This window comes from Poromitra crassiceps (genome assembly GCF_964638095.1).
Source record: "Poromitra crassiceps genome assembly, chromosome: 1".
In the NCBI taxonomy this organism is placed as follows: domain Eukaryota; kingdom Metazoa; phylum Chordata; class Actinopteri; order Beryciformes; family Melamphaidae; genus Poromitra; species Poromitra crassiceps.
Window position 1 is genome coordinate 84,844,920 of NC_139623.1, and position 27,779 is coordinate 84,872,698.

The 27,779-nt window shown below is 44.4% G+C and overlaps 1 protein-coding gene across 1 annotated transcript in view; it reads left to right on the forward strand.

The window, feature by feature from the left end:
- pknox2 (pbx/knotted 1 homeobox 2) overlaps positions 1-27,779 on the forward strand; it is a gene marked incomplete at both ends in the record, with an annotated part of 104,604 nt that overhangs the window by 24,018 nt on the left and 52,807 nt on the right. The window contains 2 exons of the mRNA XM_083640428.1: positions 21,358-21,529; positions 26,717-26,902. Of these exons, the coding sequence (XP_083496554.1) occupies positions 21,358-21,529; positions 26,717-26,902 (358 nt within the window). The remainder of the gene's footprint in view (positions 1-21,357; positions 21,530-26,716; positions 26,903-27,779) is intronic.

Consider the following 27,779-nt stretch of genomic DNA (forward strand, 5'->3'; position numbering starts at 1 on the left):
CCTTGTAATGATCCCCCAGCCGGCAATCTCCACTCCGTCGCACTGCAGATAGAGCCTGCCGCTTCTGGCACCCGACGTGGGGGGAGGGGGGGGCTCGGAGTGGTCAGAGGTAGCAGCAGACTGGCTGAAACACACACAAGCAGACACACACTCGGGTACGCGCAGTTACGTTCACGTTCATAAAAATGCACACCCCATCTACCTTGATCCTGACTGTGTCCTGTGTAAAGGTCACAGAAAGCACCGAAGGCTATAGTGTTTTCACCTCGCTGTGAGATGGCCAGATCCCACTGTGCTCGATAGTAGGTCGTCAGCGATGGGTGTTCCTTCAACGCCAAATGCCTGCAATGTTGCTTTGATAGCCTGAGCCTCGTACATCCTTTATGCAAACTCTTGCTGTTAGCGTCAGAGCACCAGTGACAAAGTAGCAGAGGTTAAAGTTCTGGTGCAATTTGAATTGCATTTCTCCATTGTTGTGAGTACTGAAGTTCCAACACCGGATAGCTTCTCCAAAGAAATGTCTGCAGTGGAATGATGGGCTCTCACTCAGTCCTACAAGTTTTGTATCATATCTAACCATCAAAAACTGGAGGGAAAAAAGTGACTAATTATGTCATAATTCAACATCAACCTTCAGAAACCCATAGTAGTTTCTCTTGAATATAATCGCTGAACTCTTTCTAGACTGGTGCTACAAGAAAGCAACATGATGTGGAAGTTTCACCACAATTGTCTTTCTTGTTCTTGGCTTTGTTGACACTATATTTTGTAAAAAATCTTGCAGAATGCATCCAGCCTAAAGAGACAAATTATCGTAATAGTACCAAAACATTCCAAACTAATGAGGTGTTTCGGTAGTAATTATATGAAAAAATATTTATTGCTATGTGTTCAATTGTACCACTCTCTTTTTAATGGCTTTTTAGTAAGTATTTATGAAGGGCACATGACACGTTTGTTGCTACATCCATAAACAAACAAAACAAAATGAATAAGATGAGACAAGACATTAACGGTCGAGTAGGTCGATAGTTTACAGGATTACTTAACAAACTGACACACAGCAAACTAGCTTATCATTTATGATTCATTTACATTAGCCACTAACTAAGTTGCTCATTTCCCCCCTGTGTTTATATGGTTATTAAAATAAAAGATGTATCCCTGTTTCACCTAGTTCTTAAATGACTCTCAGCTCAGTGAATCACGTGAATATCACATTAAATAACAATCATCATCATCCTCTAAGCGTGGAGTGCTCATATACTGAATGTTGAGCTGGAAATAAAGAGCTCTTCTGTGTGGCCCTTTACAACCTGTCTTTATACTGGACATACTATATACTGAACAATTTGTGCCATTATCATTTGATATACAGTGAGCTTTTATTTTGAAATATGCTATGCAATCTTGTTAAATAAACATTACCTGTTTATTTAACGCATGCGTCAGTGTTGTTTTTACCGGTCAGAAGCTCTGCCGCAAATTTACTTTTTTATCCACTTTTATGCGTTTCCCTGAAGCCACAATTTTAGATCAGAGCTGCTTTTATCTACTTGCTCCTACTAGGCATAGGATTTTAGTCATTCGACGCACGGATCCACACTTTTATGTTACATTTCCTGATCGGGGCAGCCTGCTAGCCAGCTAGCGTTAGCACAAATACGACGCAAACCCAACAGTACCTGGCCATCGGATACCTGAGTCCCAAGCAACGGACACCTGAAGTCTAACCACCGCAGCGGGTCCACTTGTGGACCCGTGTCGGTAAGTCTCTGCATTTTCTGATGCCCGATGTGCTTTCTGTGATCCACCTCTGCTAACGCTAACACCACATCACCGCTACGGGCTCCAGTACGGAGCCCAGGCGTGTAAGTACCTGATCCCGCCAGGCTAACGCTACCCCAAGGACCGGATCATTATTATAACTTTTACACAGTTTTAGCCCTGTACTGGCCTCCTCTCTTATTCTCTGATCCCCAGCCACCACCTCCATCCTATGGGTCCACTCACCTTATCACCCGGCTGTGACCGCTGCTCCCGTCTTGAAGAAAAGGTTGCAGCATTACAGGATAGAATATCCAATCTTTATCAGATCCAGGATGCAGAAAGACAGATGGACAGCATCTTCACATTCGGTCCAACGCGACTGGAGGTTAGCTGTGACTCCACACCATCACAACCTGATGGCGCCGTTCCACGTCCTGCTGATGAGATGAACTCCGCAGACTTGGAGATCTTCGTGGGCGCTGCTGCGGCCACATCCCCCGCTGCTGATCTCGAAGTGACTGACCCACTACTTCCCGCTGATGCAGTCCACTCCATTGACCAATGGTCTCGGCTTGGTGCTAAGCCGAAGGTCCAAACTTCCTCGACCCCATGTCCTGTCCAAACGTATCACTGGTCTACCGTTGGGAGGGGCAGACATGGTGGAAAACTCCTCCCCCGCCCCCCTCCACCTGGTGCCCTCCAACTGCCCATAACCAATAAATACTCTGTTCTCAACATGTATGATTTCCCCCCCCTCCCGGGCCATCGTACCCCTCTGTCCAAACCGTCAGCCGTCCCTTCCGCTCACAGCCTCTCAAAATCGCGCACCCCTTCACAACGCGTTGCCCGTCCCCAGTTCACCCCATGTCCGAAAAGTCCACCGGCTCAGTCTTCAGTTTACGTAACATCCCAAAATCACGTCCCTCTCTCTCGGTCCACCTCTGAACAGCCCGCTGCCCCCTCTGTCACTCCTCCATCACGACAGTCTGCCATGCCGCCCCCCCTCATCCCCCCCACTGTACTGTTAGTCGGCGACTCCATTATGAAAAGAATCCGCTTTGCTAATGCCATAACCCATTGCTTCCCCGGAGCCACCGTCCCCCTCCTTCTCGAAAAACTCCCCGCTCTCCTGGCTTCTCTCCCATCGTCCATCCATAAAATCATTGTCCATGTCGGAACAAACGACACCTCCCGCCAACAATCCATAGAAATGCAGTCTGACTTCATTCATCTTTTCGCCCTGCTCAAAGAGAGCGGATTGTCCATCTTTTTCTCCGGCCCGATCCCCACGCTAGGCCGGTCAGCTATGAGGTTTAGCCGCATCCTCAATCTCCACACCTGGCTTCAGTCAGAATGTAATAACCGTCACTTCAATTTCATTCACAATTTCGATTTGTTTTGGACCCATCCAGCCCTGTTTGCACGCGACGGCCTCCACCCAAACAAAGCAGGGACTCGTATGTTGGCTACCAACATCCATTACGCTGTCCAGACGCTCCCAAATAAATGACCACTACTTTGTTGGTCACCTCCTAGCGTTTCTTCTTCTACGGTCTTGCCTAGCTCTTCTTCTCCGCCCTCCCCCCTGTCTACTGGCAACACACCTCCATTGTCATCTCCCCAATTCGTCAGCTCCCCCTACCGACCGGGAGGACAATTACTCTCCTCTCATCCACCAGTTATCACAACAGACACCATTACACCTGCAAACAATACAGCTCTTGGCGAATTAGGAACATCCATCTCCAACATCCCTGTCCGTATTAACATTAGACCTTTTCTCACTCCAGTAAAAATAATTTCAAAAAATCAAAAATCAAACTTGGCCTGTAGTAACTCTGATAATTTTTCATTTCCACAACCTTCCAACTCACCCTTCACCGTTTATGCTGGACTCTGGAACTGCCAATCCGCCAATAACAAAACAGACATCATTTCTGCACATGCCCTCTCCCAATCCCTCCTTTTCCTTGCCCTCACAGAAACGTGGATTATCCCGGAAAACACCTCAACTCCTGCTGCCCTCTCAGATGCCTTCTCATTCTCCCACACTCCCAGAGCTTCTGGCCGTGGGGGAGGCACTGGGCTTCTGATTTCACCAAAATGCACTTACACCATTACTTCTCTTTCTCACCTCTCCCTATCCTCTTTTGAATGTCACTCTGTCTCTGTTTCTCTTCCTATCAAACTCATCATCACTGTCCTCTACCGCCCACCTGGTCCGCTCGCTGCCTTCTTTGATGAACTGGATGCTCTCCTCTCCCTCTTCCCCGAGGATGGCACTCCCCTGGTCCTTCTGGGGGATTTCAATGTCCCTGTAGCATCTCTTCAATCTCCTCTTTTTCTGAACTTTTTCTCTTCTTTTGACCTCTCCCTCTCTCCTTCTCCGCCCACTCACAAGGCCGGGAACCTCCTCGACCTGGTCTTCACACGTTCCTGCAGCACCTCCAACCTCACAGTCACTCCTCTCCCTGTCTCTGACCACCACTTCATAACCTTCTCCCTTCCCATCTCTCTCCCCAAACCCCCCCCTCCACCCACTCATACTACTACCACCCGTCGAAACATAAAAACACTCTCACCCTCAGTCCTTTCTTCTGCTGTCCTCTCTCTCCTCCCTTCAGTCGAACACTTCTCTACCCTATCCACTGATGCTGCCGCTACTAGTCTTCTGTCCTCCCTCTCCTCAGCCCTTGACTCACTCTGTCCTCTCACTTCTAAACCTGTCAGATCCTGTCCCCCTGCGCCTTGGCTGTCCGAGGCTCTGCGTATCCATCGAGCAGAGCTTCGGGCAGCCGAAAGGAAATGGCATAAATCCCACGACCCTTCAGATCTCTCCGCTTACCACCTCATCCTATCGAACTTCACCACCGCTGTCACCTCTGCAAAATCTTCCTTCTTCATCTCCCAAATCCAGTCCTCTGCCTCCAATCCCAGAAAATTATTCTCCACTTTCTCCTCTCTACTCAACCCTCCCTCCCCTCCTCCCCCCTCCTCCCTCTCCGCTGACGACTTTATGACTTTCTTTTCCAAAAAATCGATGACATCACCTCCTCCTTCCCCCCCCCAGCCACTAACAACAACTCTCCCATCTGCAACTATAACTCTCTACCCCCTGCCACCACCCTGTCCTCCTTCTCTCCCCTCTCCCCCGATGATGTCCTCAAACTTCTTATGTCCTATCCTGCCACCACCTGCCCCCTGGATCCCATCCCCTCCCCTCTTCTCCAAACAATTTCCTCTGATTTATCCCCCTTCCTCACTTCTTTCATCAACTCCTCCCTGTCCTCTGGTACTGTCCCGGCCGCTCTGAAAACAGCCAGAGTCAAGCCCCTCCTTAAAAAACCTTCCCTTGACCACACCGCCCTCCATAATTACCGCCCTGTCTCTCTCCTCCCCTTCATCTCAAAAACCCTAGAACGTGCAGTATGTCAACAACTCTCTCTTCACCTCACTCAAAACAACCTCCTGGACCCCTTACAATCTGGATTTAAGCCCGCTCACTCCACGGAAACAGCCCTCCTCTCAGTCACCCATGCCCTCCATACAGCCAAAGCCTCCTCCCTCTCCTCTGTCCTTGTCCTTCTTGATCTTTCTGCTGCTTTTGACACGGTTAATCATCACATCCTTCTCTCCACTCTCACTGATCTCGGTATTTCTGGTTCTGCACTCTCATGGTTCACCTCCTATCTCTCCAATCGCACTTATCAGGTTCTCTGGCGTGGGTCCCTCTCTAAAACTTGCACTCTGAACACGGGTGTCCCCCAGGGATCTGTCCTCGGCCCCTTCCTGTTCCTTCTATATGTTAGGTCCCTTGGTCACATAATCACTTCCCACGGTTTCTCCTACCACAGCTATGCAGATGACACTCAACTTTTCCTCTCTTTTCCCCCTTCCGACACCCTAATCCAGTCACGTCTCGCCGCCTGCCTTAATGACATTGTCTCCTGGATGACTGCCCATCATCTCAAACTTAACCTCAACAAAACCGAGCTCCTCTTCCTCCCTGGGAAAGATTGTCCACTCACTGACCTCTCCATCACTATCAACAACATCATTATTCTACCGTCAAATACTGTTAAGAACCTTGGTGTAACGTTAGATAACCAGCTATCAAATTCAGCCTTCATCTCAGCAACCGCCCGCTCCTGTAGGTTTTTACTCTATAATATTAGAAAGATCCGTCCGTTCCTCACTAGGGAGGCAGCTCAGCTCCTGATCCAGGCACTAGTCCTGTCCCGCCTTGACTACTGTAATGTCCTATTGGCGGGGCTACCTGCCTCGGCCATTCAACCCCTCCAACTCATTCTAAATTCTGCTGCCCGTCTGGTGTTCAACTTACCTAAATTTTCCCATGTCACTCCCCTTTTCCGTGACCTTCACTGGCTCCCCATCTTGGCCCGTATCAAATTCAAAACCCTGGTACTGACCTACCGTGCAGTTCACCGGTCAGCCCCGCTCTACTTACAATCCCTGGTCAGCTTCCAATCATCCCACCGTTCCCTCCGCTCCTCCACCTGCACGGCTCGCCTCGCCCCTCCATCGCTACGTGGCCCTGGTGAACGCTTGTCTCGTTCAAGACTGTTCTCCTCCATGGCTCCGCAATGGTGGAATGAACTTCCCCCCTTCGTCATGTTGGCCGAGACACTGCCGATTTTTCGCCGGAGACTAAAAACTTACCTTTTCGGGCTATACCTGGGTCCCTCCGGAATCGGTTAACCCTTATTGATCATATATGGTTTTAGTTATGTTTTCATTGTTTGTATTTCTTTGAATGAATTGTTTTGAAATGTGATGTAAGTCGCTTTGGATAAAAGCGTCTGCCAAATGAAATAAAGTAAAGTAAAAAGTAAAGTGTATGCATAATGAAGCATTCATAAAAGTCGATTGTCATGCAACATGTAAGTCTATTATGAATGTTATAATGTTAATGTGCTATGGAAACTCAAAAAGTTCTCAATCTATTTACTGGTACAGTTACATTCATTGACCATGTACTGTATGTCATGAGCCACAGAAAGCCTTCCACTACCACCTTTTAATTGCTTTATTTGTTTGGTTTACTGCTTGGCTTGGGTATCAAGCAGCTAATAAAGGTGCTGTGTACTCTGTAGGTCCAGGGTCCCACAGGCCCGGCAGTACCACATCTCCATTACAGCAGATGTCTGTGAATATGAGTAAGTGCAGTGGGTTTGCAGAGGGCACAAACAAGAAAGATCAGAAATGCATGAAAATGACTGAGAATGAAAGACAGAGTTGTGTCAATCTTGTTGATTCAAAATAGTCATAGACCCCACACATGCTGCTGGAATCTTTTCACTTCAAAAATATCCATCATGTCATTTAATCCAGTATTGAATTTGAAAACCAATATTTTTTGCCAAAACAAGTCAAATCTGCCAGATAATTATTTCTTCTTCTTCTTCCTCTTCCTCTTCCTCTTCCTCTTCCTCTTCCTCCTCCTCCTCCTCCTCCTCCTCCTCCTCCCTGTACTTGGCTGTCCTGGTCGTTGTTCCACCCCCTCTGCCGAGCTGGGGAGAGTTGACTATTAGACTAGCGCAGGCTTCCTGATTGTATGTGCGCCAGCCGCTTCTTTTCACATGCATGACAGCGAGAAGTTTCACCGACAGGACATTGCGCGTGGGAGGATCACGCTATTCCCCCCAGTTCCCTCGCCCCGAACAGATGCCCCGGCCGTCCAGTGGAGGCACTAGTGCAGTGACCAGGACACGTACCCATAATCCAGCTTCCCACCTGCAGACATGCCCAATTGTGCCTGTATGGACGCCTGACTATGCCGGTGGTAACACGGGGGCTTTGTGTTGGTAGGGAGGGAATCTGGTGAGATAATTTCGTGTTTTCCATGCAACTTGTTTCACGACTCAAATCAAGTGTCATTTTCTTTAAACTAGTGCAGTGATCTGCCTTATTCTGTCTTGTCTTCTAGACATTGAGACTTGAAAACATGTTAAATTATCTCACCTTGTTGGCAGAATTAATCACTTGCTTGAAGAAAAAGAAACATTTAAGTCTAACTTGAGACATGTTTTGCAGAGCCAGCAGAGCCGCCCTGTTGGCTCCCGTCATACTCCTCCTCTCCTTCACCCCAACCCAGACACTGTCTCTCTTTCTCTCTCCCCCCCCCCCCCCCCCACACACACACGTTAAATAGACGAGGCTCACCACTCTGCACGTGAGCCTCCTCTTTAGTATTCGGGCCACGTCTGGCTGAGGGAGCGCCATTAAATTGGGATCAGGCAGATTAGAGTATAATATAGACGACTATTAAAGGCTGCAAATGAGAGCCCTGGGTGAGAGCCTGAGCAGGGCCCCAGCCCACTGCCATGCCAGAGCCTCACAGTACTGTTTCCCTCATATGCTCTCACATTCACACACACATCCTCAACAATCACACAGTGTCAAATACAAAGCTAGGCAGACTGCTGATCATCATAAATCAAACCACCACCACTATGGACAAAAATCAATTATACTTTGAGAAAAATGTTAATTTAAATATTTTCCTTTAAAGAGTCTCTCCACATAGATACAGTTACTTGATACCATACTCACTATGATGTGGATACTACAGTATACTATTCATTTATCTCATAAGATTTCATGTGAGCCCCAAAAGGTGTGTCAAATCTATTCTGTGCGACTGTGTACTGTAAAAAGATGAAATGAATGCAGAAATCATTCACTATAACAATGATTTATTTGATCAGTATTTAAACTCAAGCCGTCATATATTGGGCATAGGTGACATAAAATAATAATTGCAAGCTCATGATTAGACGAGAGGTCATCACATGTCCAGTCTATTCTAATAAACAGCTGTGCATCAAAACCTAAAACTCCCTTTCTAACTCATCTACTTCTCTTCATCTACCTCTCCTCCTTTGTGCTTGGTATAGATGTATAGATAGATATAGATAGATAGATAGATAGATAGATAGATAGGTATAGATGTAATGAAGGAAATCAATGGGAGGTAATGGCTTTCACCTGGATTCACCTCATCATCAGTGTACTTGACGGAAAGTTGGATTATGGAAATGTCTGTGGTATATGTGGTACAATGGATATGACTTTCCATCCATCTCCTGTCCAGGAAGGGCCAGCTAATTGCAATCTGGGGGGGAAACGGGGAAGTCGTAAAACTGTTTTTACATGCGCCATGTTTATTAAAAGTTCATGTTAAGGTGAATGACATACATATTTGTAAATCCTGACATTACTTTACATACAGTATACAATAACAACTCAAACATCACTGCTTGTTGCTCCTCGTAGATCAAACATCACCATGGCTCCTTGCAGATCCATTCCCCATACATTTAAAGACACCGCTAGATGAGGAAATAATGAAATATGGCAATGGTAAGCAGCTTACAGGGTTATAGAACACACTGCCAACAGCCCTATCATTATTTGACGATGACATAGTTAGGGAGACTGCTGTGGGTTACCTCCAAGTTAAAAGTAACACAAGGGACAGTTGGAGAGGGTGAATAGGGGAGAATGGGAGCCATTACGACTACTGTAAATGTAACTCTTTTGCAAGTATAGACTGAAATGTCTAAATCATTTGGAATAATGCACATTTGTATTAGTTATACATGTATATATATATAGTTTAAAACCAGATCATACCGGTACCTTTAAAGAGTAGGGATAGCCGTTATACAGTAAACCTCGAGACCTTCTGAATGTCTGCTGAGTGTACGTAGGATAATATGACTCTCTTTTTGAAACATTAATATTACCCTGCAGCTACCATTGAATTACCTGTGAAAATATGAACGCTAGTTGGATCTTACAGGATTAGTAAGGTCTAAACCAAGCAGAAACCTCCATCTTGGAAAAATGAAGCAATACTATAGGGGCCCAGCTACAGTACATTCAAACCATTTACAGAGTTTCAGATTATAGAAATAAAATTGACAAAAGAACAGAAAATTGAAAATGTGAATAGGAGTCCAACAAAAGGAATACGAAAATGTAGTCTTTAAATGATCCTAAGATCAGGGAAGAGAGTTTAAAATGTAAAAGGTAGAGTCCAAAAAGAAATAGAAAATTTTGTCTTTAAGTGTTCGTAAGTTCAGGGAATACTAGCTAATTAGCTAGGTGAAAAAGGGGTAAGACAGGGGAAGGATGTCAGGCAGGCGAGGGAGTAGTGGGTAGATGGGCCAGAGTGATGACAGGTGGCCAGGACGATTAGCTAGGTGAAAAGGGGGAAAGTGATCAGGAGTTCCACAAGGGTGATCTGAGGGATCATGTGTCCGCATTGGTGGCATCGACCGGGAAGAGATGAAGGGAGGATAGGGGGTCGGTGGTGATGATGAGGTCGGGGAAGGGGGGAAGGCATCAGGCAGGCGAAGGAGTAGTGGGTAGGTGGGCCAGAGTGACGACAGGTGGCCAGGATGATGAGGATAGGGGTCGGTGGTGATGATGAGGCCGGGGAAGGGGGGGAGGGTGTCAGGCAGGCGAAGGAGTAGTGGGTAGATGGCCCAGAGTGACGACAGGTGGCTGGGACAATGACGACCGGATCGAGGGCTGCGGCGGCGGGGGTGTACGTCAGGCCAATGAAGGACACCTGAGGAGGAGAGAGAGAAGAGGGGAAGAGGGGGGCAGTACGGAGGAATTTGCGCAGAGGTGGAACTAAGTTTGGCAGCTAATAATTTAAGTCTAAGTCCTAGAATTAGCCTAGCCATCGCAGGTCCATTCCATATGACATTCTTAATAACTACACCACCAGTACCATACGGCCATACCCAATGACTAAGGCTGTGACTAGCCCCACTGGCACCGTTAACGCATGCTCAGTGCCATCGGTTCCGTATGCTGTTCTTAAAAATACCACCAATACCAGATGCAACAATAAAATTAGGTAAAGTCTAAGTTTATACTGATATTGCTGGCTTGAGACACAACCATCAAGCACAACCATATGATTGTGAAAATAAATGGGTTTTGAGTCTAGTTTTGAAGATTTCAATAGAGCCAGCTTCCCTAACTGACAGAGGAATCTGGTTCCAGAGATGTGGAGCATGGTAAGAAAATGCTCCGCTACCTGCTGATTTTTTCTTAATTTTAGGGACGGTAAGATAATTACCGTCCTGTGAGCGGAGAGTACACGTGGGAACATAAGGAATGAGTAGCTCAGATAAGTATGGCGGTGCGAGCCCGTGCAAAGATTTAGAGGTTAACAGAAGCACCTTAAAGTCAGATCTGGCCTGAATTGGGAGCCAGTGGAGGGAGATTAAGACCAGAGTTATATGATCAAACTTCTTAGTTCTGGTTAGAATTCTAGCAGCGGCGTTTTGCACGAGTTGTGATTTATTTGTGGAAGGCCAGAGAATAAGACATTACAATAGTCGAGTCTAGATGAAACAGAGGTGTGTATTAAGGTTTCGGCATCCGTTGCATTTAGCAAGGGACGGATCTTTGAGATATTGCGAAGATGAAAGAAAGCTATTTTAGTGGTTTCCTTAATGTGAGCATTGAATTAAAGAGTAGAATCAAAGGTAACACCTAGGTTTTTCACCTTTGAGTTTGGAGTAATTACGCAGTTCTCAATATTCAGACTAAGATCATTGAGAAGTGGAAGTTGTAGTCTAGTAGGAACGGGGGGTCCCCGCGCACCCGAAAGATATATTTTTCTAACATAGATTTTTGTACTCCTCAAGGTGTCTAATAAACAAATTTTGTTGTTACCCCCGTTGAAATAGTGTCCCATGGGTCCGTTTGGCGGCCATCTTTGCGGGCATATTGCGATGTCTGATGAAAATGGATAATGGACTTTTGAACTAGACGTCATACAGAGACAAATTACACCACTTTTCTGTATGATTTCTGCATGAGGAATTGATTGAGAGGGTTGTTTTAATGATTTTAACAGATTTGGTATAGTAAAACTCAAAAACATTTGAAAAAAGTGTCAAATTTACTCTCAAAATCATGCAAAAAAAATCTATCTACATATTAGTCCATGGGCCAGAAGGGTTGGGAATAATGCTCATATTGATTTTTGGCAAAGTATACATCTGTAGAGTTAGAAAATATGTGAGAGCATTGCACCAATGGTAGCTAAATGTGTGTTATCACTCGATTTATAACACCATGCAAAACATAATAGTTGCGGGACTTTTAGGGACATTTGAGGCTAAGTTCATGCAAATCAAGTCTAAAAGCACCAGATTTTGCCCAGAATTAGCCCAGGGCATGCTCTAACAATTGAGCCAGAGTGCCCGAGCCGGTGACCCCGTTATAGCCAAAAAAGATTTTGGCTATAACTTTTGAAAGAGATGAGCTAGAAATACAGACTTGGTGTCTATCTTATGTTTTTTGACCATTAGAAAGGTGTTGGAATGCTTATCTTTACTAGGGAAGATGTGTGTGGACCCCTAATCTACATATTTCCAAGATGGCGGCTACCTGAATATGAGTTTTACCATAACTGTTGATGCTTTTAGTAAACTCGGTGTCCATTTTATGGTTTTTGAGTTTTAGAAACACATTGTAATACTCAGATTTATGATTGAATCTATCTATAGCACTCTACTTTGCATAGTAAGTAGGCTACCAATATGCCGCTAACCGTTTTTTTTTTACATACACTTTCACCCAGATTGAGTGTAGACGAAGAATAAGTTACCATCAAACTGGTGAAAACAAACAATCTACAGTATGTATCTTACAGATTTTATTGAAACAATTAGACAAATAGAGTATAACCCATTCCCATTGATACAGGTAATAGCCAGTCTGTGCATCAATGCTCTCCATAAATGTGAAATGCTATCAATACTGATCAAAGGTGTTTAGAATTTGAACAAAATATTACAATATCAGAAACAAAAACAACAGAACAAAACATATATTGGTGCCTATATGTACAAGTGAGTAGTAGCCTACTTATGTCCATAGGTTGAATTGAGTTAGAAGTGCTCAGTCCTTTTGATTTACCAGGGGGACTGATTTTGCATAAAAGACTTCAGATGACAAGTGGTTTTTGTTTATATCCTTATATCCACAGCCAGATTACTAAAATATTGTTGTCTCGACCCTCATTGTTGGTACAGGCACTCTTGCATCCACATTGAGGTGCCACAGGCTCCAGCTTGACAACATTCACAATCACAGCACCCACTACATGGCTTTTTGCAGACGCAGCAGAGAATGATTGCTCAGGCTTTACTGGCATCTGGAAGATGGGTCCAGTAAGGTTCCAAAGTCTTGGTCATGGAGTCCCAGTACCAGCCCCACGTACTGAACTCTGCATATTTTGCTGGACAGAGGTTGCCTGATTCCAGTAGAAGCTGGCCTGCAGCAGTCCCCATTTGACATGCTGAATCAGTGCATCTTGGGTGGGAGGCAGGTTCTCTTGATGCATTTGAAAAAAGCCAATGTCTAGCATCATCTACTTGGCTGGAGCCACAGCTTTTGCTGTACATGACAACCCCAAGGTGAGGGCGACCAGGGTTTTGGGATGAACTCCTCCTTTCTACCAAGAAGGATGTTGTACTTTCCAACAGATCTGAATATGACATATCTGCACTTCAGCCTTATAACCATCCTGAAGCAGACACTACAGTAGAATGATTTATAGCACCTGGCACATGCTGGGCCAGTAGCCATAGAAACTCAGGATCCATACGTCCGACAGTGATGTTGTAATACTTGCAATACGCTTCTTCTACACATTAGGCCTCACAGAGCACTGGATCGGCTTCACATGTGGAAAGTACATTTATGTTCACAAAATCTGCAATGTTCTTGGTCCCCAGAGATCACTGGCATTACATCTCTTCCATGTGCTAAAATGATGTGATACTACAGTACATCAGCCTTCCAGGGCTATGGGAAAAGGAGTGGATGGGCAGCTTGGGAAGCAACATCGGATCTCACTGAGACCGTGGACGCCTTCACCTTGGAGCCTGAACCGATCAACTCAGATGTCCATGTCCAAAGACTGGAAGCATTATGGTTGTTGTCATGTCCAGCAAGAGCTGTGTCTCCAGCCAAGTAGATGAAGCCAGACATCAGCTTTTCTCAAATGGTACCAAGTCCCTTGAGAACTTGCCTCCCACCCAAGATGCACTGATTCAGCATGTCAAATGGGGACTGCTGCAGACCAGCTTCTACTGGAATCAGGCAACCTCTGTCCAGCAAAATATCCAGAGTTCAGTACGTGGGGCTGGTACTGGGACTCCATGACCAAGACTTGGGAACCTTACTGGACCCATCTTTCAGATGCCAGTAAAGCCTGAGTCATCATTCTCTGCTGCAGCTGCAAAAAGTCATGTAGTGGGTGCTGTGAATGCTGTAAAGCTGGAGCCTGTGGCACCTCAATGTGGATGCAAGAGTGCCTGTACCAACAATGCGGTCAAGACAACAATATTTGATTAATCTGGCTGTGGATATAAGGATATAAACAAAAAACACTTTACACTCAATCTAACTTAACCCCCCCAACCCATGGACATACCTAAGTGTTACTCACTTGTCTAATTGTTTCAATAAAATATGTAAGATAAATACTGTAGATTGTTTGTTTCCACCAGTTTGATGGTAACTCATTCTTACAACTACAAAAGTGTATGTAAAAAAGAAATGGTAGCCTATTTACTATGCAAAGTAGAGTGCTATAGATAGATTAAATCATAAATCTGAGTATTACAATGTGTTTCTAAAACTCAAAAACCATAAAATGGACACCGAGTTTACTAAAAGCATCAACAGTTATGGTAAAACTCATATTCAGGTAGCCGCCATCTTGGAAATATGCAGATTAGGGGTCCACACACATCTAAACATAAACATAAAGATAAGCATTCCAACACCTTTCTAATGGTCAAAAAATATAAGATAGACACCAAGTCTGTATTTCTAGCTCATCTCTTTCAAAAGTTATAGCCAAAATCTTTTTCGGACAGTGGTCATATTGGATTTGGCCGCCATGGTGACCCCGGGGGTCACCGGCTCGGGCACTCTGGCTCAATTGTTAGAGCATGCCCTGGGCTAATTCTGGGCAAAATCTGGTGCTTTTAGACTTGATTTGCATGAACTTAGCCTCAAATGTCCCTAAAAGTCCCGCAACTATTATGTTTTGCATGGTGTTATAAATCGAGTGATAACACACATTTAGCTACCATTGGTGCAATCCTCTCACATATTTTCTAACTCTAGAGATGTATACCTTGCCAAAAATCAATATGAGCATTATTCCCAACCCTTCTGGCCCATGGACTAATATGTAGATAGATTTTTTTTGCAAGATTTTGAGAGTAAATTTGACACTTTTTTCAAATGTTTTTGAGTTTTACTATACCAAATCTGTTAAAATCATTAAAACAACCCTCTCAATCAATTCCTCATGCAGAAATCATACAGAAAAGTGGTGTAATTTGTCTCTGTATGACGTCTAGTTCAAAAGTTATGACCCTTATCCATTTTCATCAGACATCGCAATATGCCCGCAAAGATGGCCGCCAAACGGACCCATGGGACACTATTTCAACGGGGTAACAACAAAATTTGTTTATTAGACACCTTGAGGAGTACAAAAATCTATGTTAGAAAAATATATCTTTCGGGTGCGCGGGGACCCCCCGTTCCTACTAGACTATTGGGTTTTTGGGCCAACATCCAATCTGTAACAGCAATTAAGCAAGATTCAAGATTAGCGAGAGAGCTCGGTCGTCTGGTCTAATTGGTATATACATTTGGGTATCATCGGCATAACAGTGGAAATTAATGCCATATATACGGAACATTTCGCCAAGAGGCAGTAAGTAAACACCAAAGAGTAAGGGACCCAGGACTGATCCCTGCGGTTTACCAAACTCCACTGAGGAGAATATATTATATTATAATATTTTTATATGAGACACAATGTGTCCTATCAGACAAATATGATTTTAGCCAGGATAGGGCAGCGCCCCGGATACCTACGTAGTTAGATAAGCGGTTTAGGAGGATGTTATGATCGATTGTATTGAAGGTTGTACTTAAGTCTAATAGAATGAGAAGAGAGGAAAAATTAGAGTCTGACACGAGGAGAAGGTCATTGGTTACTTTTGTAAGAGCAGTTTCAGTACTATGGAGTGATCTAAAACCAGATTGAAAGGGATCGAGAAGTTTATTACGCGAGAGGTAGTCAGTTAATTGGGTCGAGACTACTTTTTCAAGAACTTTAGAGAGGAAGGGGAGATTTGAGATTGGTCTGAAATTGTTAAGAACCTCAGAATCAAGATTTGGCTTTTTAAGTAGAGGTTTAATTACAGCAGATTTGAAGAAGGCAGGGACAATGGCAGAAGAGAGAGCTATTGATAATGTTAAGTAAGGGGGGGCCTAGTATTGGAAGAAGTTCCTTAATCAACTTTGCAGGGAGAGGGTCGAATAAACAGGTTGTAGATTTAGATGAAAGTACTATTTTAGAAAGGGCATCTAGAGAGATAGTCTCAAAATGCGTATGAGTATGGTACTCTCATCTAAGGTTCTTAGAACAGGGCTAGGAGAGGGGTTAACACCCTTTGTGAGTACTAGAGACTTGCTAATTTCATCTCTAATACAGATAATTTCACGGTTAAAGAAGTCAAGGAAATCATTAGCTGTAAATGGAGAGTTTGTATTGGGGGAGGGTTTGCGAGTAAGATTTGCGACTGTGTCAAATAGAAATTTTGGATTATTTTTATTAGTGTTAACACATTGAGTGCCAGCCGTTTTTTCAATCCTGTAGGTAAGTTGTGCCAGGTTTTTTTTTGAGGATTCTGGCTCATTTTATAAGAGCCGAGGATTCTTTTCTGTTAAGACTTCGTGAACACCAATCATCTAAAAATAACTAATAGAATGTGTGCTTTCTCTGTCTAAAAGAGTTAGTTTGCAGAGTTAGTAGTTATGTAGATATTAGCCGTTGAGTACAGCATGGTTTTAGCGTCTGAGACAGGGAGCTGAGATAATCGCAGTTTTGTGAAATTCAATCAAACAGCAGAACAGTCACCTGCCTGTGATTATGGGTGCCCTTGGGCAAGTCTGTATACTGTATTGTGTGTGTGTGTGTGTGTGTGTGTGTGTGTGTGTGTGTGTGTGTGTTCGCGCGTTGCTCCGCGGCTCTGAGAGGAAGAGATCTCTGTCCGTTCTTTGCCCCCACAGCGTGTCTGTCTCCCACTCTGTGTGCTCTCTCTCTCTCTCTCTCTCTCTCTCCTCTCTCTCTCTCTCTCTCTCTCTCTCGGGACTAGAGAGAGAGAGAGAGAGAGAGAGAGTGTGTGTGTGTCTCCAAACTCCTCCCTCCGTCTGTGCTGCGGAGGGAGGATTCTCCGCGGCCGTCTGGACTGTAAAACTGTTTCTTGAGGTGTCGGCTGAGAGCTTTGAATAAGCTTTTGCGATTCTGGTCTTATTTATGCGCAAAGGTACTCGAGTGTGTGTGTGTGCGCGCGCGCGCGTGTGTGTGTGTGTGTGTGTGTGTGTGTGAAATCGAAAGAGTTTTCGCCCAGCTACTTCCTTGAAAATTACACTGGCTTTCTCCAGCGCGCTGGCTGGCTGTGGCTCTGGCTGTGGCTGGCTGTGGCTTTCTCTCTGTCTTGGGAGAGAACTGTCGCCACTTAGTGGTCGGTAAAATAGATTATACACATTCTCTTCCTCCAATAGTGATATAGAAGACGTAAAAGGGGTTGATTGATGTCCCACCGTCAAAAAAAAAAATGTTTATGTAAGACGAGATAGCTCGTCTATGGCACTCAACCGTTGGATTATGTAAGACGAGATATCTCGGCTATGGCACTCAACGTGTTAATAAGATCTGATAGGTAGGAGGCTCTAGCAGCGGGCAACATACGTTTGTATTTTTATAGGCTATCAGTCCAAGCTAGTCGATAGACTTCAAGCTTGGATGAGCACCATTTACGTTCTAGTTTTCGGCATTAGTTTTTGTGCGCGTCTATCGTCAGTATACCAAGGTGAGGGTTTTTTAGGGCGGCGGATTTTTGTTTAGTTTTAGTACGTGGATTCGTTAATGGAGTCGATCCGCTCTGGGAGAGAGGAAAGCGGCCCCGATAACAAATCAGCGAGTTCAGTGGGAGTGGACTATCGATACGCCGGGCGGTATAGGTATCGGCTAGGTTTGACTGCCGGAGGGGCAGGTCTATTTTAAATTTAATGAGATAATGATCTGACAGTGCTGGAGGGTATGTCAGGACTGACAGATCTGAGACGTTAATACCACGAGCGAGGACAAGATCAAGCGTGTTGCCGTTAGAATGCGTTTGTTCATGAACCAGCTGAGCAAAGCCAAAGGTGTCGACTAAAGATAGAAAGGCTTTGCAGAGTGGGTCAGCTTTACAGTTTACATGAATATTGAAGTCGCCGATGATAAGGATATTATCCGTGCGGGTTACGAGGTCAGAGAGAAAATTGGAAAATTCATCAAGAAAAGATGAATAGGGCCCAGGTGGGCGTATAGAGCATAACTAGGTAGAAGGCTCCGAGGCCAGCTATATTAAAGTGTCTCATGGTAAGTATCTCACAGGATGAGAGCTTATACTTTTGATCCTGCAAAAAAATTACATTTGAGTTATAAATTAGGCCGACGCCCCCACCATTTCTTGACATTCTGGCAATATGCAAATTGGTAAAGTTAGGGGGGAGGCTTCAATGAGTGGAGGAACAACGTCCGGCTTTAGCCAGGTTTCGCATAATCCCATAATGTCAATATTATGACATTAACCCCCGAGGCGCCGCTCATACGACATTATCCCCCCAGGTGCCGCTCATACGACATTAACCCCTGAGGCGCCAGCTCATAGGACATTAACCCCCGAGGTGCCAGCTCATACGACATTAACCTCCGAGGTGCCACTCATATGACATTAACCCTCGAGGCGCCAGCTCTTTCAACATTAATCCCAGAGGCACCAGCTCATACGACATTAACCTCCGAGGTGCCACTCATATGACATTAACCCTCGAGGCGCCAGCTCATTCGACATTAATCCCAGAGGCGCCAGCTCATATGACATTAACTCCTGAGGCGCCAGCCCATACAACGAGGTGCCGCTCATACAAAATTATCCCCAGAGGCGCCAGCTCATAGGACATTAACCCCTGAGGTGCCAGCTCATACGACATTAACCCCCAAGCCGCCAACACACACACACACACACACACACACAACAAGGGGTCGGAGTCACACTAAATGATCAGGCCACTATGCGGCCTGGTAATCTAGTGGTCTAAAAACCCTCAAATTTGAAGCAGAGCTGATGTTGCAGGAAAGGAACTCTATAGGAAGATCCTTGAGAGTTACTCAACAATGCCGAACAGTTCAGAAATCGCCTTAAAATAGTTTGTTATGAGGTCTGTCTACTAGTGTCTAGTCCTCTTGATTATATCCTGTGCAGTAGATGACTGGTGCTCTCATATTGACAGTAAATCCAATTGTTTAACCAAAAGAATACCAAGTCACACTGCTTTGCAAAAATTAAAAAGCCTTTAATAAATGGCCATAGCTGCTTCAAGTTTTCAAGTTGTTCTGTATCTTGTGGCAGAACAGCTTTCCCAGTAGTGGAAATGCTTAATCATTGGGCTTGTACTACACACAGCAGTACAGTATGGACCATTGCACAGTGTATCTGGGGGGTCTTCTATGAGTGACATTCTCTATAAAAGGCAGATGGTAACAATGTAGGTGACGTGACGCACAGGCCCAGTGCTCTCACTGGACCATGTCCCGTCCACTTAAAGATCTTTTTTTGATCTCTAGTTGAACCTTGTCCGTATGTTCAGCATGTCCTTTTGGGAATGTCATGGAACTGCCGCGCTATTAAAAGTCCAGCGAGGGAGGAAAGTGCTTTGGAGTGGAGCACATGTCATGTCTTGAATTCTCCTGCTCTATTTAGTCCATCTATTCAAGTGTCCATTAAATAACCCTTGGTGGATGTACTGTGAAAGGAAACAACAGATGTGGTAATATGATGAATAGGCTGAGCTGTTCTTATCTTTCTGAACAAGATGATGTGAAGTGGCTGGCAAATTCAATGTGCTGTATTAGGGAAATCCACCCTAAAAACACTTTGACTAGCAGGTACAGGAGATGCACCTTGCATTTTTAGGCCCATGTCTCTCATTTCCACAGATAACTGGTGAAACATAGATGTCACGTCAATAGATTTGCAGTGTGGGTGTCCGGGTAGTGCAGCAGTAGATTCCCTGCCTACAACACGAGGGTCGCATGTTCGAGCTCCCTCGTTACCTCCGGCTTGGTCGGGCGTCCATACATGCACAATTTGTCATGTGTGCCATGTCCTGGTCACTAGTGTCTCCTCTGGTCAGTCAGGCGCCCGTTCGGGAAGGGGGGGACTGCATATGTATCAGAGGAAGCATGTGCTGGTACAACTCTCCCCTTTCCTAATGGATAAACTTGTATCATCAATTTCTCCACTGACAGCCGCCTCAATAGACCAGAATGCAATGCAAGACATCCTGCATTTTCAATAGGTGTGACCAGAGTCATCTATATACTATCTATATCTACTAACTATATACAGTATATTTACTCTCAAGAGTTCCTGAAAGTAAGGTTCTGAATTAAGCATTAAGACAGACGTTTAAAGAATCAAATTGTACATTATCAGCTTTATTTCATTCAAAATTCATTTTGGACCTCCGCTGACGCCACTCTCTTACTAGATTGCTCTGGACGTGACTGTGATCATAGACCTGTCCTAATGTTCTAAATAGGACGGTGGCTCAGTGGTTAGCACTGTCGCCTCAGAGCAAGAAGGTTGTGGGTTTGAATCTCCACCCCAGTCCTTTCTGTGTGGAGTTTGCATGTTCTCCCCGTGTTTGTTTCCTCTGGGTGCACCGGTTTCCTCCCACAGTCTAAAGACATGTTGTGTTTGTGTCGTATCGCAATGTAGTCTAATAAAATGTGTAGTATGTAACTAACCTATGTTGTGTGTAGATAATGTATATTATGTAGTATACTGTGATGATGCTATGTAAAGCCCTTTGAGACATGCTTGTGTGATAAGGGGCTATAAACATAATATAACATAAAAACACAGTTGGCTGGCGAGCTGTATTTATATGTCCCATCTTTGAGTGAAACTGGAAGCAACAAGTTTGCAGCCATTCTTTGGGGGTTCTCAAAATGCATTCTGGGAACTCACTCACTTACTAAAGTAGAAGTAGACAAGGCAAGTTGAGGGAAAGTGGATACACCAAAAAAGTAAATTACTTCATCACAAATAACTCCTGGAATACATTGAACATGACAGATTGATCAGATCTAGCGGAGTAGTCTAAGGGTGGAATTTCCCTGTACTTGTGACGATTGTCAGAGCTGCAGAAGCCGGGATTTCCCACATGCCATGTCGACATTTACAAGCTCATAACCTTGACCTTCACTACTAATACCACCAGCAACAATATAGCAATGCTTTCAACATCCAATAAAACACATCAGCTATTAACCCCCTAACTCCTGACACCCCCTCTGTCTCTTAAGTCCAGACACCCCTCTGTCTCTCTTCAGACATCAGATATGAACCCCCTAACTCCTGACACCCCTCTGTCTCTCTTCAGACATCCGTTGTTCCCGCTGCTGGCGTTGCTGTTTGAGAAATGCGAGCAGGCCACCCAGGGATCCGAATGCATCACGTCGGCCAGTTTCGATGTGGACATTGAAAACTTTGTGCACCAGCAGGAGCAAGATCACAAACCGTTCTTCAGTGAGGATCCAGAGCTGGACAACCTGGTGAGAAAACTGCTTTGAGAAATAACAAGACAGCAAGCACGAATCTGACATAACCACATTTACTTTCACAAGGTTCTTGTCTTGCAATGTTTTCCGGTTCCAATTTGTGATTCTTATTTTTCAACCGCCCTGATTTGATTGAAGACTGAGAGTGGAGAAAACATTGAAAGCCAATCACCATAAAGCTGCAGAGCTGCAAACTTGTCTGCCCCACCGTTTACAGTGCATCCCATCATTATTGCTACCAATCATTCCCTCCTTTTTCATGTAATCACCCCCCCCCCCATCCCCACATGGTCCTGCGCCCCCCCCCCCCCCCCCCCCCCCCCCATCGCCACATGGTCCTGCCCCCCCCCCCCTCCACGGCAACACAGCAGTACTGTAATTAGAAATCAGGAGAAGGAGGGTCCTGATCATGTTCACCCAGAAGAGAGAAGGAGGAACCGCAGCCAGACGGAGACAAAGACAGGAGACAAGAAAAAAAAAAGATCTATAGTGCCACTGCCATTACAATGCGAGGGACGGCAGGCTGACGACTGCTGAACAGTCAATTAACCCCGCATCTGTGTGTTTTATGAGGCACTGGGTGCGGGCATCCCTCCCAGCGGGCACTAACTCTTCCGCGGGGCAGTAATGTTACACTGGGCCTGACTGGCTGAGATGGGCACAAGAGTTACTGGTCCCCTGATTAAACGAGTGCAGTTTAATTAGCTGATTTATCTCCTCCTTGGCCAAGCACTTTTCCGTCCATACGGTGACCTTGAGCCGGTGACTTTGACGGAGTGCACTACAGTGTGTCGTATGAATAAAGTGTAGAGAGGCAGCATAGTGTAGGGGTTTACTGAAAGATGACAAAAAGCCTATTATCCTAAACAGTTTATGTACAAACTAGGGTTATACCGACACATTTGTTCACAGATATATTGGATGATAGTGGCCTTTTATTAAAAATCAGATATTTGCCAGTTTGTCATCCACCTGCAACATTATGGCGGCCCCTCCCTAACACTTCAGGGGTGTTAGTATGTAAAACCTGCCTTAATGTGCAGGTTAACATGTTAAAGCCCTGACACAGCAATGTCTGGTGAACGTCTGTCATTTTTGCGGTGTGTCCCGCACCATTGACTCTAGTCAACCTTGTCGGCGGCTTTTTCGACATGTTGAAGTGGTGGTCAGCAAAGCGAATCAGTGCACGAGAAGAGAGGGCACGCACAAAACGTTCTTCTCATTTTTCAACTTAATCTCATCTGATCATTCCAATACATATTTAAATATAAAAATACATAAATATTTTCCACAACGACGTGGCCTTCGAGGAAGCCCCTTGAGCCTGTTGCTGACTCTGGCAGTGCCGCTTGAAACTTATTTCTTGTCGCCGTAGTTTACAAAACCATCTAAGAAGTGGTGAGCGAGAGTGGTGTGAAAATGGTAGGCAAATGCCGCTTTGTTTTATGTATCTGGATTGTATATCGGCAGTCCTTGGTCTCCTAAGAACGTACGTGCTAGTTGAACGTCATCTGTCTTTGCAGTGTGTTCAAGTGGCCCCAACACAGGCGACGTGAGGCGACTTTGTTGCTGCTAGTTCTTTGCCGTTGCCCCAGTGTGTCCCAGGCTGCTGCTAACCCTATAAGCATTTCATTAGCATGGCTTTCACTGGACAGTTTGTGTCCCATGTCTCAATATGTTTCATTAGCATGGCTTTCACTGGACAGTTTGTGTCCCATGTCTCAGTGTGTTTCATTAGCATGGCTTTCACTGGACAGTTTGTGTCCCATGTCTCAGTGTGTTTCATTAGCATGGCTTTCACTGGACAGTTTGTGTCACATGTCTCAGTGTGTTTCATTAGCATGGCTTTCACTGGACAGTTTGTGTCACATGTCTCAGTGTGTTTCATTAGCATGGCTTTCACTGGACAGTGTGTGTCCCATATGTCTCAGTGTGTGTCATTAGCATGGCTTTCACTGGACAGTTTGTGTCACATGTCTCAGTTTGTTTCATTAGCATGGCTTTCACTGGACAGTTTGTGTCACATGTCTCAGTGTGTTTCATTAGCATGGCTTTCACTGGACAGTTTGTGTCACATGTCTCAGTGTGTTTCATTAGCATGGCTTTCACTGGACAGTTTGTGTCCCATGTCTCAGTTTGTTTCATTAGCATGGCTTTCACTGGACAGTTTGTGTCACATGTCTCAGTTTGTTTCATTAGCATGGCTTTCACTGGACAGTTTGTGTCACATGTCTCAGTGTGTTTCATTAGCATGGCTTTCACTGGACAGTTTGTGTCCCATGTCTCAGTGTGTTTCATTAGCATGGCTTTCACTGGACAGTTTGTGTCCCATGTCTCAGTGTGTTTCATTAGCATGGCTTTCACTGGACAGTTTGTGTCACATGTCTCAGTGTGTTTCATTAGCATGGCTTTCACTGGACAGTTTGTGTCCCATGTCTCAGTGTGTTTCATTAGCATGGCTTTCACTGGACAGTTTGTGTCACATGTCTCAGTGTGTTTCATTAGCATGGCTTTCACTGGACAGTGTGTGTCCCATATGTCTCAGTGTGTTTCATTAGCATGGCTTTCACTGGACAGTTTGTGTCCCATCATGTCTCAGTGTGTTTCATTATGGCTTTCACTGGACAGTTTGTGTCCCATGTCTCAGTTTGTTTCATTAGCATGGCTTTCACTGGACAGTTTGTGTCCCATGTCTCAGTTTGTTTCATTAGCATGGCTTTCACTGGACAGTTTGTGTCACATGTCTCAGTTTGTTTCATTAGCATGGCTTTCACTGGACAGTTTGTCTCACATGTCTCAGTTTGTTTCATTAGCATGGCTTTCACTGGACAGTTTGTGTCCCATGTCTCAGTTTGTTTCAATAGCATGGCTTTCACTGGACAGTTTGTATATGTCTCAGTGGAGTTTCAGAGGCTTCCCCACCCCGCCAATTTGAAGGGAACACAGAATCCTTGCAATTGTGGGAAATCTTTTGGGATGAAAATGGTCAAATTAACATTTATTAATATTAGCACAAAATATTGGCTACTGGCAGCTTCAAACCCAAAAGATCAGTATCAATATTGGCCTACTATTAGCCCACGTTGGTAGGCTACAAATGTCCTCAAGTCATTGTTTTACTCTGTTGCAGCTATGATTTTCCTTGTGTTGTTTGCCCTTAAATGGGAATGTTAGTATGCTATATGTTGTCTCACTTGTAGGCTACATCATTTCCCATATGAGTTTGCCAACAATACACTATTCTGTCATGAGCATCTATCTCTGCTCTTCAATATACTGTACGGTACTTCCATTCAAATGGAAGAAGTCTGGGAACGTTTGAGCTACTATAGGAAATTATAGAATATAGAGTTAGGTTGTCAGTATTCCCCCAACTCTCTAGTCTTGAACAAATTAATTTGGCTAGTGAAGGCTGATACTGTAACAAAGCCATAACCATACAGTAGGTGTACTGTACCAGCCGGGAGTTGCAGCCACAATCAGCACATTTGTGGTACCCTGTGTTTTCATTTGCTTTTGTCTTTATTTGCAGGTTAACATTCATTTTGATTATGTGTTATCTGAGGTAACTCGCCATTAAAAAATGTTTTGTTATCTCGCCATGCTCTGTTGAGGCAGCAATCCACTTTGTCGGGCTTATTCCAGGGGGAGGATTGTCTGACAGAGTTCAAACATGAAATGTTGAGGTGTGAGTTGGCCTGCTGTACATGTACTGCCTAATAAATAACCTTATGTAGCCTATTAAACTATAGACTGACACATTGTTGACATAGAAAAAGGCACTGTGAGAGGCTAATAAAAGCTACATGTTACAGAGTAAGCTGACTATCAGTACGTTATTGCACTCATAGGCCTATCTTTACATTTAAACATATAGCAAAAATAAAAAATAGAAACAGAAGTAGGCTATGTCAGTGTTTTCCCCTTAACAGCTGAGAAAGTGGACACTGTAAATAGTTAGCACTGTGAAGCTGATACAATTCAGGTGGTGGTAATGCAACATTTAAGGATGCCAACCGCCATAAAACACAGAAGAAGAAGCTGAGAAAAAGGAAGTGCTGTGGGGTTGCAGCTGGTGAAAACCGTCTATAGGTTATTTTTCTCATTCTCTTCAAGTTCATCCTCAACTTCAACCAAATCCGATGGGGTTTCATTTGGGTTTCTGCTGAAGTGTTTTCTAACTCATCTGTCTCATCTCCTTTATGATTAAGCACCAACATATTCTCCTTGCTGTCTGTCTGTCTGTCTGTCTGTCTGTCTGTCTACCTGTCTGTCTGTCTGTCTGTCTGTCTGTCTGTCTGTCTGTCTGTCTGTCTGTCTGTCTGTCTACATGTGTGTCTGTCTACCTGTCTGTATGGCTGTCTGTCTGTCTGTCTGACTGACTGATCGTCTTGTCTGTCTGTCTGTCTGTCTGTCTGTCTGTCTGTCTGTCTGTCTACCTGTCTGTCTGACTGACTGATCGTCTTGTCTGGCTGTCTGTCTACCTGTCAGTCTGTCTGACTGATCGTCTGTCGTCTGTCGTCTGATCGTCTGTCGTCTATATATATATATACTGTATATATATATATATATATAGCTCACATGTCCCAGGAATGGGTGGCCTGAAGAACAAGTTCCCAGCTCCATTAGTTTTATGTAGGAATTATTTGTTAACGATTCCCTAATTTTTCACCAATTTTACAGCTTTTTTATAGGGTCCCCCCATGATACCTTTTTTCTTTCGTTTTTTTTTCGATATTTTACAGGGAAAAATAAGTACCTCAATTTGCCATGTATTGTTGTACTTTAATATATTTTGATGAGAAGTATTTTTTATGGGGTATATTGTATCGGGTGAAATATACCCGACGTTAGTGATGGTGTGATTTTACTTGACGTTAGTGTTCTAGGGTTAAGTGAAATCCCCATTCTAAAATCCCATAGACTTTTCCACTGAAGAAACAAATTGCGGAGATTTATGGATAAAGCCAACAAAAATACGTCATCCCTGCGGTACTCTAGCTAATTTTTGTGCAGTAAATCTTTAGCCAGAGGGAGAGGAACAAGAACATGTAACAGATTACTATACATCAGTCTGGAGATTTGGGACCATTCAGTCTAGATTTCTGAGAATATACTGTATGTTAATGCCTGTTGTAAAGCCTGTCACTGATACAGGCATGTTGCTTTTGTCTACTTTAGATGGTGAAGGCCATTCAGGTGTTGCGGATCCACCTGCTGGAGTTAGAGAAGGTCAATGAGCTATGTAAGGACTTCTGCAACCGTTACATCACCTGCCTCAAAACCAAGATGCACAGCGACAACCTTCTCCGCAATGACCTTGGAGGACCCTATTCTCCCACACAGACCTCTCTCAGCATGCAACAGGTTAGCCATGGACCAGACACAGCTGCCATCATGTCACATGACGTAGGTGTGCATGCATGTTCGTTTTATTCAAACTCTGCCAAAACAAAACACACATACATGTACAGTACTAGCTACTAGACAGTCCAAAACAAAACACATACACTAGCTACCAGACAGCTCTAGTCACCTCTGCCAAAACAAAACGCATACAGTAACTAACTACCAGACAGTCCAAAAACAAAACACAGATACACTAGCTACCAGACAGTCCTATTCACCTCTGCCAAAACAAAACACACATACTGTAGGCTACAGTAGCTACCAGACCGTCGAAAACAAAACACATATACACTAGCTACCAGGCAGTCCTATTCACCTCTGCCAAAACAAAACACACATACAGTAGCTACCAGACAGTCCAAAACAAAACACATACACTAGCTACAGTCCTATTCACCTCTGCCAAAACAAAACACACATGCAGTAGCTACCAGACAGTCCAAAACAAAACACATATACACTAGCTACCAGACAGTCCTATTCACCTCTGCCAAAACAAAACACACATACAGTAGCTACCAGACAGTCCAAAACAAAACACATATACACTAGCTACCAGACAGTCCTATTCACCTCTGCCAAAACAAAACACACATGCAGTAGCTACCAGACAGTCCAAAACAAAACACATATACACTAGCTACCAGACAGTCCTATTCACCTCTGCCAAAACAAAACACACATGCAGTAGCTACCAGACAGTCCAAAACAAAACACATACAGTATACACTAGCTACCAGACAGTCCTATTCACCTCTGCCAAAACAAAACACACATTAGCTACCAGACAGTCCAGAACAAAACACATATACACTAGCTACCAGACAGTCCTATT